Source organism: Phragmites australis, chromosome 3 (assembly GCF_958298935.1).
Source record: "Phragmites australis chromosome 3, lpPhrAust1.1, whole genome shotgun sequence".
Classification (NCBI taxonomy): domain Eukaryota; kingdom Viridiplantae; phylum Streptophyta; class Magnoliopsida; order Poales; family Poaceae; genus Phragmites; species Phragmites australis.
Window position 1 is genome coordinate 10,382,658 of NC_084923.1, and position 16,381 is coordinate 10,399,038.

The following is a 16,381-nucleotide window of genomic DNA, read 5'->3' on the forward strand; positions in this document are numbered from 1 at the left end:
GGGGCAACGGTGGACTAGGGTGGCGCAGTACGGTGGTCACTACAGTTGCTCGAGACAGAGGTGGTGGCATGCAATGGTGGCGGATTGGTACAACAGGCTAGCTCGAGGACGATGGGTGATTTTGGGAGCTCAAGCGTCTAATTTTGAGGGCGCAGAGAGGAAGGGAAGGGCACAGATGTGCTAGAGATTGGGACAAGGATGTTGCGGGAGAATCGTGGCGAGAGAAGGAAGCGGCTGTGGATGGAAGGACGCAGAGAGAATACGGCCTACACATTGGACGCGAGGGATTCAAAGGTGGGCATGAGATTCAAGTGAATATAATATTCATTACCTACTTTTTAAGTAGGAGATTTACTATGGCAAAATGTAATGCGAAGATCAATACTTACGATGTCTCTCATAAATTGTTTCCTTTCTTCTGACCCGATGCATATATATGCTAACTATCGCATAAATTACGAATTGTGAAGGACAAAACATGTACAGTATACTGAGTTTCTGTATGCTTCACTTTCTTTCTCACTGTTTCATCTACACTGAAATGTAATGATGGCTCATGGAAAGAACCGGCTTTGGAGAACTCCAGTCTCCAGCGACTAAAATTAAATTTCTTTCTATTTGACTGTCAGATTTATGGAGCTGGACAAAAGCGCAACTAATATTCCTTGCATAAAACACACAACCAATGCACAAATTAAATATTTCTGCCTTAGGTTCTAATGTGTCTTTCATCTACATATCGTCCAGTATCTTGATTAGCAGGACTTAAGATGCTAACTTATACCTGAATATTGCACAACTTGCCAGAAATGCAACAGCCATCTGCATATAAACATGCACAACCTAGTATAAAAGTCAGGCAAAGCAAGGCTGCTAATCTGAATAAGAGAAGAAGAGAAAAATTCCATATGTCGTACCCCTTGCACAAAGCAGACTAACCATGTACAGAATTTCAATCTCAGATTCAAATGTGCCTATCATCTATGTATCATCTGATATCTTGATTAGCAGGACGTAGGATGTTAACTTGATATCTGAGTACCGCACAAGAGCCAGAACTACAATAGCCATCTGCATATAACACGCACAAGCTAGTATGAAACTGGAAGAAAGCAAATAAACTAGTCTAAAACGAGAGATAGTGAAGGAACCACATAACTGGTTAGGATGTAAAATCCGGAGGAACCATAGACGGATTGAAATTTCCAGTCCAACATGGAAACTGGAAGCAGAGCATCATATTTCATATAGATATACAATCCAGTTGATTAGGTCAATAAACGCATGCGCCAAATGTCATTTAGATGCTTATCTTTGGAATCACATAGGATGTGGTTTAAATTCAGTTACAGAGACGAATCTTATTTCCATGTTTACCTTCAGCTGCAGGTATTATAGGAAAATGGTCTCAACCTGTATATCAGAAATAGAACCTATGTTCCGAGAAAGAAACCCCCAAAAAGATGAGGGGGAAAGAAAGAAGCACTTTCAGAAAGAAACTAAATGTAAAACAGAAACTAATTAGCAGAAAAAGTGGTCAATTTGTGACCGCATTCTACTACTCAAATTCGCGTGGAAACAACTCCAAGCTTATGGGTTTGCAATTATCAATACACTAACTAGTTTAGGGTTCCAGGTATGTTTTTACCAATACAATAACCAAAGGAACAAAAGCTGTATCCTGAGATTCTCAGATGCTGGTTGACATCTACTTATCGAAATTCCAATTTGAACAGTGAAATTGAATACATGACAATTTAACGAAGTGTAACAAACTTTGATTATGTTCACAAAGCAGTTTCTCATATCCATATATCTTATACTATGGAGATAATGTCAAAAGCGGCAAGTAAACAAAAAAGAATTTTATGTAATGCATACAGAATGCTTCTGTTGTTTGTTTGAAGTTTTGGTCAATATTCTTACTTTGCAGGGATTGAAAGACAGTTTGTGACACGGCAACAAGACAAAGGAGCGGGAGCCAGAGAAGGGGCAAGGTGAGGAATCAGTTGAAACTTGCAGAAAATGCACACGATCAGCAGTAGAGCACAGGTCAGGCATGTCAAGACGGAATGAATGTGTCACTGAGTAGTAATAGCTGCCAATATTAAGTCCAGTGGTCAGTAAGTGAAGATAAAACATATACTAAGAGGTCAAAGAAATTGTCTTATACCCAATAGAATTTTGTTTTAAAGACTTACAGTCCAACAACTGCAAGGAGATGAGCATAGACATGACTCCAATTCAAAAAAGAAAAGAAGGAAAACAAAAACATTCACAAGCATTATTATGGTTTCCACAATCCAATGAACAAGGAAATAGCTATAACATCACAATATATAACATAGAACTGAATATAAATCTACCATAAATAGCAATAGTTGGAGCTAAACATAAGAAGGTTCATAGTCACAGAGAACTGAAATAGTAGCTAATGCCTAACGCATCTAGGTGGGTTCTGCCCAGCAGTACAAGAAATACAAATATATAGGCTAATAGGTTCTCTCAGACCGGTCCGCATAGATTGATAGATGTGGCAGATGATTGCTATTTTTTGCAATAACTGACACCCATCACTTGGCAAAATAGTTATAGAGGCTACATTAGAGGCACAAATCCTACAAGCATCATGAGGATAGAATTTATACCAAAAGCCCCTAATTGCAATTTATAGCTAGTAAAAGCAAGAGGCAAGGGCCACCTTCACTACAAAATAGAAATTATGGGTAGTGCCATATGCGAATGAATGCCAAGATGGCATCATAATGCAACACTTGGTTGTCCCTTGAATTAACCGTGGCACGTGCTTTCTAGCTCTAGGTCTTGATGTCGTCCAGTCAAATCTTGTCATACCCATGTGGATTGTATATGATGAGGAGAAAATACATAGTATTCCAAACTTATCAACATATCTGCCTCTCTATGCGTGGGTTATTTGCAATGTGCAACCCCTAAATATGTCACTCCCCTGAATATAAACTCTACTTCCATATATCGAGTACACTGGGAACACCCCTTAGTTCTGATCTTTATTTTATAGACATATTCCAACGATGTTTTTGTCATCAACCCTCCCACAGATACTGATAACCCATGCCAAAAGCCCACCACATGTTCAAATATCTCACAACCTTCTCCCTCTACCAAGGTGGCAAGGTTAACTGCACAGTACCTTATAATTGACAAAGAGAAGACCTCTTTAATATGTGAGACCACCTTCAAAAAATTATCAACAAAAGTAAGGAATAATGAATGAAATAACAGAATTCCACACGTAAATTAATATAACACAAAACTGACAGATTCTTTCACAAAGAAAAGTTGAAGAAAAGACAATTATGAATAGTCCACTGTTTACTCATCCCCTGTTTAATATGAGGGATCACCTTGTAAAAATCATCAGTTCACCTGAGGGAGTGAGGGGTTGACAATCAAGTAGCAGGCTTACACAAACAAGTAGATGTATACAATTCGTGCAGCATTTTACATCCAAGCAATAACTGACAGTTCATCATTAAAAAGAAACTGACATTACCTAACACAGCAGAATAGTTCCTGGTAAGCAAATATCCGCTCCTCGAAAAGAAAACAATCAGTACCCCAGCAACTCTGGGTCTCCAACATACTCAGCGATTTGGTCGTATCTTACTCGTACCATATCCTTCGTATCTGCATCCTTCACCACTCCAGTCTCCTCCTCAGAATTCTTCTCTATCAGGTGCCCATACACCCCCTTGTGCTTCCCATAGAGCACAAGCACCCGCCCATTCGTCCGTGGAAGTACTGTTTCCAGCATATCCTGCTCCACCCCCTGCACCAGCTCTGATCCATCATCCATCATTATATCGCATGTTGTCGGCCCCACCACATCGACAACCCTCCCTTTCATCAAGTACAGCCTTCTGCTCAACTTCTCACTAACAACACGAACCCTAATATGGCTCTGTAACCACCGGACCTTGTTGCCATTACTATTGCCACTACTCTTGTCTTCTCGGCTATCTCGCCCATTTCTCTCCTTTTCACGAGCCTCCCTCTCAGACCTTTGCTCAACAGACCTCTTCTTCCGGGCATTAGAATCCATCTCCTCTGTTTTGCCTTTACTGTCTCTGTCTCTCTTCTTTGCAGTCCCATTCTCCGACCCCTTCCGCCCACCAACAATCCAGTCACCAGATCGAGTCTTCTTAGGGTCGGCCTCAGAGGGGTTGTAGCCTAACCCTAGCGTACCAGCACGGCGATAATACTCCACAACCTTTGTATCCCCCGTCTTATTGTTCCTACCAATGCCTTTACCCTCGGACCAGCCGTAGCCAGCAAGGAGCGCAGCACCAAACCCCTCCACAGGCACCTCGTGAAACTCGTCCATGCCACGGTGGTCGGGGAGCGAGGCCATGTCCTCCTTGTACCGCCGCAGCATGAGGTCGCCGCCGGAGGCATCGGCGGCGGCTGGAGGAGGTGGTGGTGGTGCCTTCTCCATTTCCGTCGCGGCGTTGCGGAGGGTGAGGCCGTAGGGGATGCTGGAGGAGGGGTCGTCGGGGGCGGTGGAGGTGTCGAGGACGAATGATGGGCCGCCGCCGCCGGATTCGGCGGCGAGGGCGGCCTCCTCCTCGGGGGTGGGGAGCGAGGAGGGCTTGCGGGGGCGGTGGTTGAGGAAGTTGCCGGAGTTGGGGAGCGGCGCGATGACGGCGCGCGCCGCGGAGGGGGCTAGGGTTTGCGACGGGTCGAACTCGGTGACGAACTGCGGTGCTGAGGCGGGCGCGGATTGGGTGGGTGCCGCGTCGTCGCCTCCGGCGGCGGGACGGGCGGGGGGCTTGGGCGGGCGGAGCTTGGAGGGGATGGAGAAGGACAGCTTCTTCTCCTTCTCCATGGCGGCCGCGGCCTGGGTAATCGCGAGTGGGGAACGCGGAATAGCAAATCTGGGAGGAGCGCGTCCGTGCGTGCGATGGATGGTGCGACTGCGAGATGGCCGAGATATGTTCTCGCCGAGATACACATACAGTCGGGTGTCCGTGCGCGCCACGGCCTGGACCTCCACTTGGCCCGGCCCATCTCATATGAGCTATTTTGGGCCTTGTGTTCCTGGAGCTAGCCCGTGAAAAGGAAAGGAAACGAAACGAAGGACGGGCCCGTGGTAGGTGCCGTGCTACGCTAGTAGCCGAAGGACCCTCTTAAAAAAAAGAGTAGTCTCAAGGTGAACGCTGCACGCGATCTGCCGATCTGCAGGGAGCAGAAAGCTCTGTGCAGCGAACTATGGTAAGTGGTTAGGGTGTTTGCTGTGGAACGGATGTTCGCATTTTTCTAAATAAATTTTGAGAGTGATAATATATGTATATATATAGTTATATTTAATGGTCAAAACGTGTGTCCGTGTTACGTGATGTTATGTCTCTAATTTTATTGAGATATATGTTAAGATTAATTATGTGGGTGTATAATGTGAGTACGTGAGTAAATCTGCTTTGTACTTTAAAAAATAAAGCTATGTGCACGCAATCAGGAACAAGATTACAGTGGTTAGCGGCTACATAATAAACTGTGGCGTGCACTCAGCTCACAGTTGTGTCGGCAGATTCTGTAGCTCCTCTAGCTTTAGTACTTAACTGGGACCGAAGCTTACCACCACTTGTGCAGGCTAGGAAGGTTGAGCATTGCATTAGCAGTACTTTTTTTGCACTAGAAGTAGATTTGATTACTGGGATTTATTTAAACCCTGATTAACTTTACTATTAGTCGGTGAAATTGCTTCTAGTCATGAGAGGCTAAATCGGCATTCTCAATGTTTCCATTTCGCTCTGACACCTCATAAATTACCAAACTTCAGGGACAAGAGCAAGTCTGAAGAATCGAACACCCTTGTCGCATCTTACTCTAGCATCTAGTATGACAACATCATCAACGAGACGACGACACCTTTTTGCCTGATTAAAACCCAATCACCAAAATCCCTGAGGACACATGCAGAACTAGGGAATCCTTTCTTTTTTTTCTTTTGATCTGCACTATGCAGCTTTAGTTACGCTAAAACACACAACAAAATTAGCCATTTATATGTATGCACATGGTGATAACCGACGAATCTAATAAACGTTGGGAGATAAGGATATGACACACACAAGATATGGATCGGGATCCTTTAACATACTGTACCATCATATACACCTAAGGTCAAACACGTATATCAACGTAAAAAAAACCGTACAGTACATCAGAGTATCCATATCCGATAAGATAAAGCCGTCCTACACGCTTGGACTGGTTTCTGAAAGTGACAGGGTATCATCGATCCTCAAGCTTGCTTCTGGTGCCCGAAGGGCTCGATGATTTGTGCAACAACCTGACTATGACCCATTCCAGTTGCTCGCTGGCCTCGTCAACCTACCTAACCAAACTAATCATTCTCAACAGGAAGGAGTTGGACTGAAGGAGGGAGGGTTGTACTGTATGTGCCTGACTTTTTCTTTCAGTCATTGCAAAATTGCACGAGGAATAAGAACTCTGTTCAAGAAAGAATGCTAGCTTAGTCAGACACTTTTGCATCTAAAAAACATACCAAACACCTTTGCTTCTCGGAAATCCTATGAATTGTCACACATATTCTGCCCAGTTACCATATGCTCAGAAGAAGCAGATTCTTTGCAGGCCGCGGTGACTGCAGAGAGAATGCAAATGCGCAGTCCATGTTCCACAAGTTCCAAATTGGCTGAGACACCAGGTGAATGCTCCAACCACTTCTCAAATCGAGGGACGATTAACTGACGAGGACAAGGAGGGTTGGAGGAACAAAGAGGAACCGTCCAAGAACTGGCTTCAAGAAGCCGCCAATGGTTAGGTCATTGCTTCTGTTTTCCAAACAAAAAAGAAAAATGTTTGATCACAAGACAAGCCCCGAACCACAACATTCTTGTTGATGGTTTGTCCCATTCACTTTTCTGAGACCAATCTCATGTACCGCTGACACTGTAACCTTCATATAAAGGTCCTTGAACTTTCATCGTCAACAAGGAATCAAGGAAGAGGCCGGGCTGTGGATCGAGGCAGGTGCCAAGAACTTGGGTGCACTGCTGGAGCAACGCGGGAGCGCGCCATGAAATGTGCAAGTTATCACATGGGTTGTTATAGTTTTCCAGTATAGCCCAATCGTGCGAACGTCTTGCACATCTCGCACTGTAAAGGTCCTTGATCTTTCAACAAAGATATGGATTGCGTTTTCTAGAAAAAAAAAAGGTAACCTTCATATAATCATGAGAATTAAAAAAACACAAACTATCTATAGTATACTTGTCGAATTCATAGCCAAGCGTTAGAATGTGCATTGTGGTCAGCAGGCTTAGGAAGTTGTCATCAAAACCACAGTATTATTTTGAAATAAAAATAAGACTGAAGTTTCATCAACAAAAATCTGAATGGCTTCAGAAAATCGAGCTAACTGAACATGAAAAAAAGAATTGCACCTTTTAACCATTGTGTAGATTGTACAGCAAGCAAAAGATGAACTAAGAAATAATTTCTTTCTTTCTTTTTACAGATTTTTCGCAAGGAGTAATTCTGACGAGTATTGATCAAACAACACTGTGAATAATTTCCACTGTGACTGCCTCGTCTCCACCCATGGCAAGAACAGCTCGTTCAACATTTTACATCCCAGCCATAACTGATAGTTCTTCATTAAGAAGAAACAGAGGCATTCCCTAGCAGACAGAAGAGCTCCGCGTAAGCAAATATCCACTCCTCAAAAAGAAAATAACCAGTACCCGAGCAACTCTGGGTCTCCAACGTACTCAGCAAATTGATCAGATCTCACGAGTGTCAGATCCTTCGTCCGGGGCGTTGGGAGACAGGATGTAACATACATGACATGAAGCCGTCCTACACGCTTGGACTGGCTGGTTCTGAAAGTGACAAGATGCTACCTAACATCCGGGGGCCACCGCAAGCCTGAAATGTCACTCAAACCAAACTATAAGATTATCGAAAGAAAAATTCAACAGTATATCCTCTAAAACTGGATGTATAATTGGCAATAAAACATAAAAGATATAATAATTTATAGAACATCACACTAACAATATAAAGATCATAGCAAACAAGAAACAAGCATCGATCGTACATCCAAACCACCACGGGCTCAAAATATACATCACAGGATAAAATATCACCAACTAGCAGCATAACAAGCTTAACCAAAAGAGAAAAATGAATATACAAACGTCGTGCAACTACCCATCTCACATGCGCGTCATCACTCAAAAGGGTATTGGAAAGAAACTAAGGGTGAGAATCAAAAATCTCTACAAACGAATTGGCTTAAACAAGCTATTTAGCCATAGATGATTAAACAACCATTTTCAACAGGAACATGAAGATAGAACAGACTGACATCTAAAAAATATGGCTAAGCCAGATCAATAACAACACCACAAATTATAATATCCTTAAGCTTAATCCTTTACAACCGCATCACATATAAGCAAAAATTAAAGACTTCCTTTCGGCATAATACAATGATGCGATTAAAGATATGAAACATCATATGCAATGCATATGCAATGCTCATCCTCACCTTTACCCCTCCACGAGCAATGTAAGGGCGTGCGTCATATCCCTACATGGGCAACATACAACGTTGCACTGGTACGATCGCGACTATAAGACGGTGACATAACTTTCAATGCATAAGATGCATATGCATAATATGCTTCATACATAGCCAACAATATAACTTCGAAGATATGGTTCATACTTCAAAATTTCACAATATAGTAAAGAATAACTGCAAACGACATATCACACTTACTGCACTTCATAATTCAAGATACGAGTAAACTTCTGAAAGGTAAACAACGTCGTAGAAAGATCATAAACAATATATCAGATTAGATGTATGTATTGCAATTAAAAGAATGGAGGCGACCAAATAACAGGTTAAAGTATAGACATCCACTACATTCGTTTGGCTTCACTGACGATGAAGGTAGGCACTAGGCGCTAGCTGCGACCTAGAGCAACACCATCTAAACAAACACACAATTAGCACTAAGATGCCGCAACGACAAGGTAAAAGAAGGCACACGCTTCTACGCAGACAACCTTGCAATCCTGACAACTGAAGGCTACAGAAAGACATCTAACAACTAGCTCGCTAGATGCCGAGTAAGAACCTCCTCTAGCTCGGTTAAAAACCAAAGAACAAGGGGCAACACACAAGCTAAACCTCGCCAAACACCAACACCAAATAGCCAAAAACGTCTAAACTGCTTACCCAAAAAAAAACAATGCCAACACTATCGAAAAACCTATGACGTGAATTACAACTTCCATTATAATCATACACTCGCATCTGACACCGGTTAGGTCTCAAATAAATTAACCCGCTACTCGCTAACCGGACCAACAAAAACCCTCAATCGACGACAAGGATGACCAACATTGACTACCTATAAGCATCTAAGGATTAAAAAGGAGTCACCTTTGGAGCGCAATTACGAATCGATGAAGGAAACCAGTGAACTTGTGGAAGACCTCCTTCTCATCCCTTCTCTTTCATCTTTCCTCCCTTCCTCCTTTTCCTTCTTTTTTCTTTCTTTTCCCCTTTCTTCTTCTTTCTTCCTTTTTCTCCTCTTGCACAGCCGACCAACCCCTGCTCCTCCCCCCCCCACACCCCCTCTTACATGGCCTCCCCCCGGCCAGTAGCACACTGACATCAATTGGCGGCAATCAGGCGAGTGTAGCACAGGGGCGACTGAGGCTAGGCGGCGATGGCCGCCGGAAGGCGAGGCTAGAGGATGCGACGGATCAAGCCGAGATGGGCTAATGGGGGGCGGCGTGCAAGTGGGATCAGGTGGGAGCTGATCCCCCTTATCCTTATTGTTATTTTATCTAACGGTCTAAATTTATTAGGCTCGCCACGAACTCACCGAGTGCTCAAACACGATGTTAGATATCAAAACAAAATGTCTCGATGAGATTTACACATCTGCAATCTTCGATCGTCCAACCGAGCAACGGTTCCCTTTCCCTAGGATCAATGAAGAAGAGGTCAGTTGATTCTTCCGAAGAACCAGAAGCAAAGTGCTATGCCGGGGCGAGGGAACGGGAAAAGACAAAAGGAGTAAAAAGAAACTGGCTAAGATTCAATTGACCCGGAAGCATTCCATCCAGCAGCAACACCTCCTTCAACCATGCGAGAACAAAACTAATGTTAGCCAGGCGTTCGAGTGACACAGGAGGTGCTTAGGGTAAGGTGGATTTTTCATGAGATCCGAAAAGCCGAACTTACCTTGTGAGTCACTACTCCGGCACTGGTTAACAAAAGAATTTCACATTATTATTTATTTTTTGGGTACTACACTATCCTTACCCTAAGCTTGTTTTTGGTGCACGAAGGGCTTGATGATTTGGGCACCAGCTTGACGATGACCCATTCCAGTTCGCTCGCTGGCCTCGTCAATCAACCTAATCATTCTCAACAGGAAGGAGTTGGACTGAAGGAGGGAAGGCTGTATGTACCTGACCTTTTCTTTTAGTCATTGCAAAATTGCACGAGGATAAGAACTCTGTCCAAGAAAGAAGGCTGGTCAGGGTTTACGGCCAGCCAAGTCAAACACTTTTGCTTAAAAAAAATTCTCAAGCACTTTTGCTTCATGGAAATCAATTGTTGGCCCAAATACTATGTGACAAATACATACATTTGTTCATAAGCAGAATCTTTGCAGGCCTGCAGTGAGAATGCAAGTATGCAATCCACGTTCCATCGGTTCCAAAACGGCTGAGATATCAGGCGAATGCTCCGGCCAGCCACTTCTCCCCAAACTGAGGGACGATTAGCTGATGAGGACAAGGAAGAACACAACAGAACAGAGCAACTCTCAGAGAGGAAGCCTCCAAGAACTGGAACTGGCTTCAAGAAGCCGCCAGGGCAAACTAACTATAGTACAGTTGTCCGATTCAAAGGCTAACATCAGAATGTGCATCAGGATTAGGAAGGACTTTCATCAAAACCATATTAAAAACTAAAAAAAAAGGTCTGAAACTTTCATTAACAAAAGTCTAAATGGCTCTAGAAAATTGAGCTAATTAAGCATGAAAAAAAAAACGAATTGCACCTTTTTACCATTGTGTAGATTGTACAGCAAGCAAAAGATGAACTAAGCAATAGTTTCTTTCTTTCTTTTTACAGATTTTTTGCTAGGCGAGGATGAATTCTGACGAGTATCAATCAATCAAACAACGCTGTGGCAGAGGCTGGATTTCCACTGCGACTGCCTCGTCTCCACCCACGCCAAGAACCGGTACACCTTGCCGAAGACGCTCAAGAACACCAGCCCGGCGACCAGGCTGTACGCGGCCACCCCAACGGCGCCGCCCTCCGCGGCGACCCACCCGACGAGGTAGACCGCGTCGGCCGCCACGAACACCCAGCCCACGCCCTCCAGAGCCGACCGCGTCCACGCGCTCAGCCGCTCCTCGCCGTAGATGCGGCACACCATCCGCGAGCACAGCGCGAAGATGATCGCCAGCGCCGTCTTGGACATGCCGCGGTACTGCACCGCCGTGCCGCCGACCACCAGGGGCTCCATCCGGCACAGGCACGACGCGCACTCACCAGAGAACCGCGACCACCGGAGAGCTTCCAACCCCGTGTAGTACGGCAGCACGACGGCGTCCAGGTACAGGCTCGCGTGCAGCACGCCGGACACCGTGGACGCCTCCAGCACCGCGTACCGGATGTCGCCATCGGCCTCGTTGCGGAACGCCAGCGCCGAGGCCTGCAGCAGCAGCAGCAATGCCGGGCCGAGCTGCGCGAGCGGGAACACGGCGTTGACCCGCTGCCCCTTGGCGAGCGCGAGGAGCAGCAGGGGAAGCAAGAATGGGCCCGAGGGGAGCAGGTACTTCCTCCTGATGCCCCTGACGCCGGCCGGTGTCGCGTTGCCGTTTCCCCGCACGAGATCAAGCACCGTGAACGCGAGCGTGGAGAGGAAGCAGTAGGCGGCGAAGGAGGCGACGAGGACGCCGACGGCGGCGGGGTAGTCTCCCGGGTAGGAGCTGTCGCAGTAGTAGTGGTAGGGGCAGGTGACGAAGTCGGTGGTCTCCTCGAGCTGCCACCTCGTGCACTTGAGTATCTGCCTCGTCACGGCGTCGCCGCCACCGCCGTGCTGAGTAGCTCTCCACGCCGATCGCCCGGCCCCCAGAAGCGGCGATAGCATCTGGTCGTAGGACATGGTCGCAGCAACCAGCTGGTTCTAGGTGTCCTGCAGCTCCTGCTTCTTCTTCTTCCTCGTCCTCTTCTTGTCCTGTTAGCTATATGCATGGCTGCATTTGGTTACGATGGCTATCTTTCAGAGGCAACTCCTCACCCTCCTCCTCGTTCCTCTTCTTGGAAGTTGGTGTGCTGCTGCTGTTGCTTGTGGAAGGAGGGAGGGGGTTGGGAGTTTGGAACTTGATAGGGAAGGTTTAACTGGCTACTTTGAACAAACTTGCTATGCTTGCCCCTCAACTTGAACTTTTCAAACTATGTGTACTAATCAAAGGATTACAATTGAAGATAGCTTAGATGGGTCAAGGATTAATTGGAGGTGTAGGGGTATTTTGGGCACATGGTGTTCATGGTTTGCTGTCATGGTGGTTAGGGTGACTGGTGAGGAGGGGAGGGAAGGCTGAGAGGTATTTGTTTGACTTTGTTTCTTTGTTATGGTAGGCCAGCAAGAGAGAGAATTAGAGAGGAGAAGAATATTTGTTCACATGCACCCCTACCTAGATGGTAGTTAAAGTTTGTTGGAGAATTGTATTTCTCCAGAGTGGTTTCTTGGGGTATTTGGTGAGAAAGAGATTAGAGACTGATTCAGCCCTTTGTTTGTGTCAATGATTGGACTTTCATGATAACATCTAGTTAACCTAGTCTTGCATATAGAACCTCTGGTTCTTCAGTTTCCAGAGTTTAGGCTGGCAGAGGCATGATGGTGCCATCGTTTGGATTACTAGTATGCAAGTGGGTATCTAATAGGTAGTTTTAGGTCAATATTTAATTTATTTTTTTTCTTAACTTAATTGGGTGCGGGTGAATATTTAGTTCATTTTAAAAAAAAATTAGATTGACCAAATAACATAAGAAAATACAAAACTTGCATCCCTAATTCCAAGGCATCAGGATGCTCAATCTTTTATTCACCATGAATAATTGAGGATGACGATTCCTCTGTTTGGGAATTATTTTGTAAGGTGGCACAAAGCCAGATAGGCCATGATCCTAGAGGATGGAAGAAGAGTTGTAGACTCGAGGTATCCCACTCTCATGCTTGTGCACTGCATGTCTGTCTCTGAGATGGTGGCCGGATGTTTCTGCAGCACAACACGGTCTCGATCTTTTTATAATCGAACCAGCTTTGAATCTTCTTGGGGGAGTGCTTAAGATATTACCATAGTTTGCATCAGGGAAAAAATCGGTCCGAAAATTCCAGTAAATCTGGTTTATCGGCGTATAAAATGAACCAATCAAAGAAGAAGAAACAACCTTGTGGTGCAATAGCACACAACACCTTTTCCCATATGCTAAGGTTTGGTGTTAGAGTCCTGCTAGACATGTATTTTTTTAGGATTAGCATCTTAACGTGTGGGTCCCACAGTTAAACAGTAGAAAATACTAGGAAAGAAATTCGAACTTGAGACCGTGCATTTTGATTATAACTAGGCTAACTGACATCTTATGTCCTTATGACGTTTGTTTGTTTTATATCAAAGTTTAAATTTGATTATTTTCTGGTTTTTTTAATTTTCTGAATTTGTTTGAATTAGATTTCGATACATATTCTGATAAATCTGCTGTTCTGTTCTGTTTCTGCTCATCTTCTTGTCAAACATGTGCTGACACACGAGGAGATGGATAAATATTCTGGAGCTTGGAGGCTGCAACGTGCAAGGCAGCTGCAGCAGATATTGAGCGAGATTTATCCAGACGTTTTGCAGGGCATGCAAGAAAATTGATCTACTTCTTTGCATGCACAAGATGACTTGAGCAAACTTCAAGCAAATTGTAAATTCAGATGGAACGGACGGTGAACTTAAAACTTGTGGCTTCTGCCAAGCCACAGAATAGGACCATATCTTTGAAAATTACTGCATGTATATATATTGTGAAACATGTTGAGTATATACATCGGACCACTAAACCGAGAATATTTCGACATCAAGCATCGGCCAGAGCACATAATATCAGCTGCTTCTAGTTCATCGCTCGTTGTTCCAAGTCTCTGCCTGCATCATGATGCTGACAGGCAATTATTCCAAGTTAAGCACAGGCCAATACGTCTAATTGCAAGATGCAACTTTCACAGGTCAAAAAATGGTACTGGAAAGCGCCCGTCCCAATCAGTGCTGAAGAAACTAACCCATTTGAGAAATGAAATCGCCGCTTTGCTGTTATGCCGAGCTTCTTTTGTACTCCCAGTCACAAATACTCGATGTTTGGACAAGGTTTCAATCAAACTTTTAAAATTCTCATTATCAGTAACTTCTAAAAAATTTAGTTTGGAAACATCAAAATCATATGTAAATTTGTCTTATAAAATACTTTGATACTATCACAAACTAATTGAATTTTAAAAGTATATTCTAATAAAAAGTAGTGGTTAGAACTCGTATTGAAGTAACAAGTATTTGTTACCGGAGGGACTTAAGTCATGGGAACCGATTATTCAGGGTTCAGTGAAATAGAAGTAGAACATGGGATTCAAAGTTATTCACTTAGGCCATCTCCAATAGCTACCTCAAATTTTTTTCCTCAAAAACATTATTACAGCATCCCCTATCACTATTACAGTACTTATTTTCAAACCATCTCCAACAGATACTATATATTTTCACTCTACTTCCTCTCTCTCCTATATTTTAATATTTTCTTTCAACTACCTTCCTCTCTCTTCTCTCTTATTTTTCCCCAACGACCTGTCTCTTTTCTTCGGTGCTTCCCATTCCCGAGCCTCCCTCTGCCCTCTCCGGCGATTCCGGTGCCGGTGACTCCCCTCCCCCTCCGGCGCCCTTCCTTCTCCGACGCCCTCCCCTCCCCGGCGCCTCCCCCTCCCAATCCTCCACTCCTCCGGCGCCCTCCACCTACTCCGCCGGCGCCTCCCCTCCCCCCTCCGGCGCCGTCCCCTCCCCGGCGGCCTCCTCCGGCGTCCTCCACCTACTACGCCGACGCCCTCCACCTACTCCGCCGGCGCCCTCCCCTCCCCGGCTCCTCCCTTCTCCGGCGGCCTCCACCTACTCCTCCGGCGCCGGCACCTCCCCCTCAGCGGCCTCCACTCCCCGGCGCCTCCCCTCCCCCTCCGGCGGATCAGAAGGGGAAGAAGGTGCTCCTCCGCGCCGATCTGAACATGCCGCTGGACGACCACCCGAAGATCACTGACGACACCCGCATCCGCGCGTCCGTGCCCACCATCAAGTTTCCTGCTCTGTGCCTACTAGGTCCGTGCACCCCCTCTCTCCCTCCGGCATCGAGCTCCGCCACACCGAGCTCTGCCACACCGGGCTCCGTCCTTTCGCGGGAAAGGCGTGGCGGTTGGGGAACAAGAACCGATTACAGTGATGCGGCCGACTCCATCGACCTTCAAAATTGCCGTCGGCTGGACTTTTTTGCGGGGCGCCTTATCACTGTAGCGGTTGTTAGCGATTCTGCTGGAGACGGTTGCGGGGCGCCACCACACGGCATCTGACGTGGATACCGATTCGGAGGTGGAATGCCGACTCTCCTGGAGTTGGCCTTAGGTCATCTTCAGCAGATACTTTAAAAATGTATCTCGTATAATACTATTACAATATCTCCTAACATTATTTTAGTATTCTCTATTTTTCTATCTCAAATAGCTATTTTATTTTCTATTTTTTATTATTCTCTTACTTCATTTGAGCCTATAATCATACTCTATAAACAGTGTTGAAGGATGAGAGAGTATAAATTTGGAGTACGTAGCCCTCTACTGCATCACTGTAGCAATATAAAAGTACTCTGCTGGAGGATGCGGTAGACTCAAATCCGGGCTCTACACTGCTGATGGGTTTTGAGAGATCTGCTAGAGTTGGTCTCAAAGGGTATATATAAGGATCACACTCTCTTCAATGTATAGAAGTGGAGCGCATATATCTGATTGTAAATTGTTCAATTTGATGAATGGGTTCTTCTCGTTTTGGTTCGAACATCGAAATAAGTTGATCATTTATCATGCTATTCCAGGTGGTGGCCACGGCGACTAGAAAAAATGAGAAGTAGAATCCTACGATGGACGAACCTGCATGTATCAGGATCCAGGACTAAAAACAAACAGACATTCCCAGGACATGCAAGCATTTTTCCCGTTCTGGACACGAGCTCTTGGAGCGTTGCGAAATAGGA

At 45.1% G+C, this 16,381-nt stretch overlaps 2 protein-coding genes across 8 annotated transcripts; both read right to left on the minus strand.

Annotated features, from left to right (window-relative positions):
• Positions 1 to 640: 640 nt before the first annotated feature.
• LOC133912068 (protein MOS2-like) lies at positions 641 to 4,958 on the minus strand. 7 transcript variants are annotated; one of them, XM_062354623.1, is made up of 3 exons: positions 3,536 to 4,958; positions 1,927 to 2,098; positions 641 to 1,071 (listed from the first exon to the last, which is right to left on the minus strand). In XM_062354623.1, exon 1 carries the CDS (start codon positions 4,865 to 4,867, stop codon positions 3,593 to 3,595), a length of 1,275 nt encoding a protein of 424 aa, XP_062210607.1. In that variant the 5' UTR covers positions 4,868 to 4,958; the 3' UTR covers positions 641 to 1,071; positions 1,927 to 2,098; positions 3,536 to 3,592. The 7 variants fall into 7 exon arrangements, with proteins under 7 accessions (XP_062210607.1, XP_062210606.1, XP_062210605.1 ...); XM_062354622.1 differs by having other exon boundaries at positions 641 to 1,383; XM_062354621.1 differs by having other exon boundaries at positions 1,160 to 2,098.
• Positions 4,959 to 11,082: 6,124 nt separating this feature from the next.
• LOC133912069 (uncharacterized) lies at positions 11,083 to 12,557 on the minus strand. The gene has a single exon (XM_062354625.1). It carries the CDS (start codon positions 12,216 to 12,218, stop codon positions 11,220 to 11,222), a length of 999 nt encoding a protein of 332 aa, XP_062210609.1. The 5' UTR covers positions 12,219 to 12,557; the 3' UTR covers positions 11,083 to 11,219.
• Between the last annotated feature and the right edge of the window lie 3,824 nt (positions 12,558 to 16,381).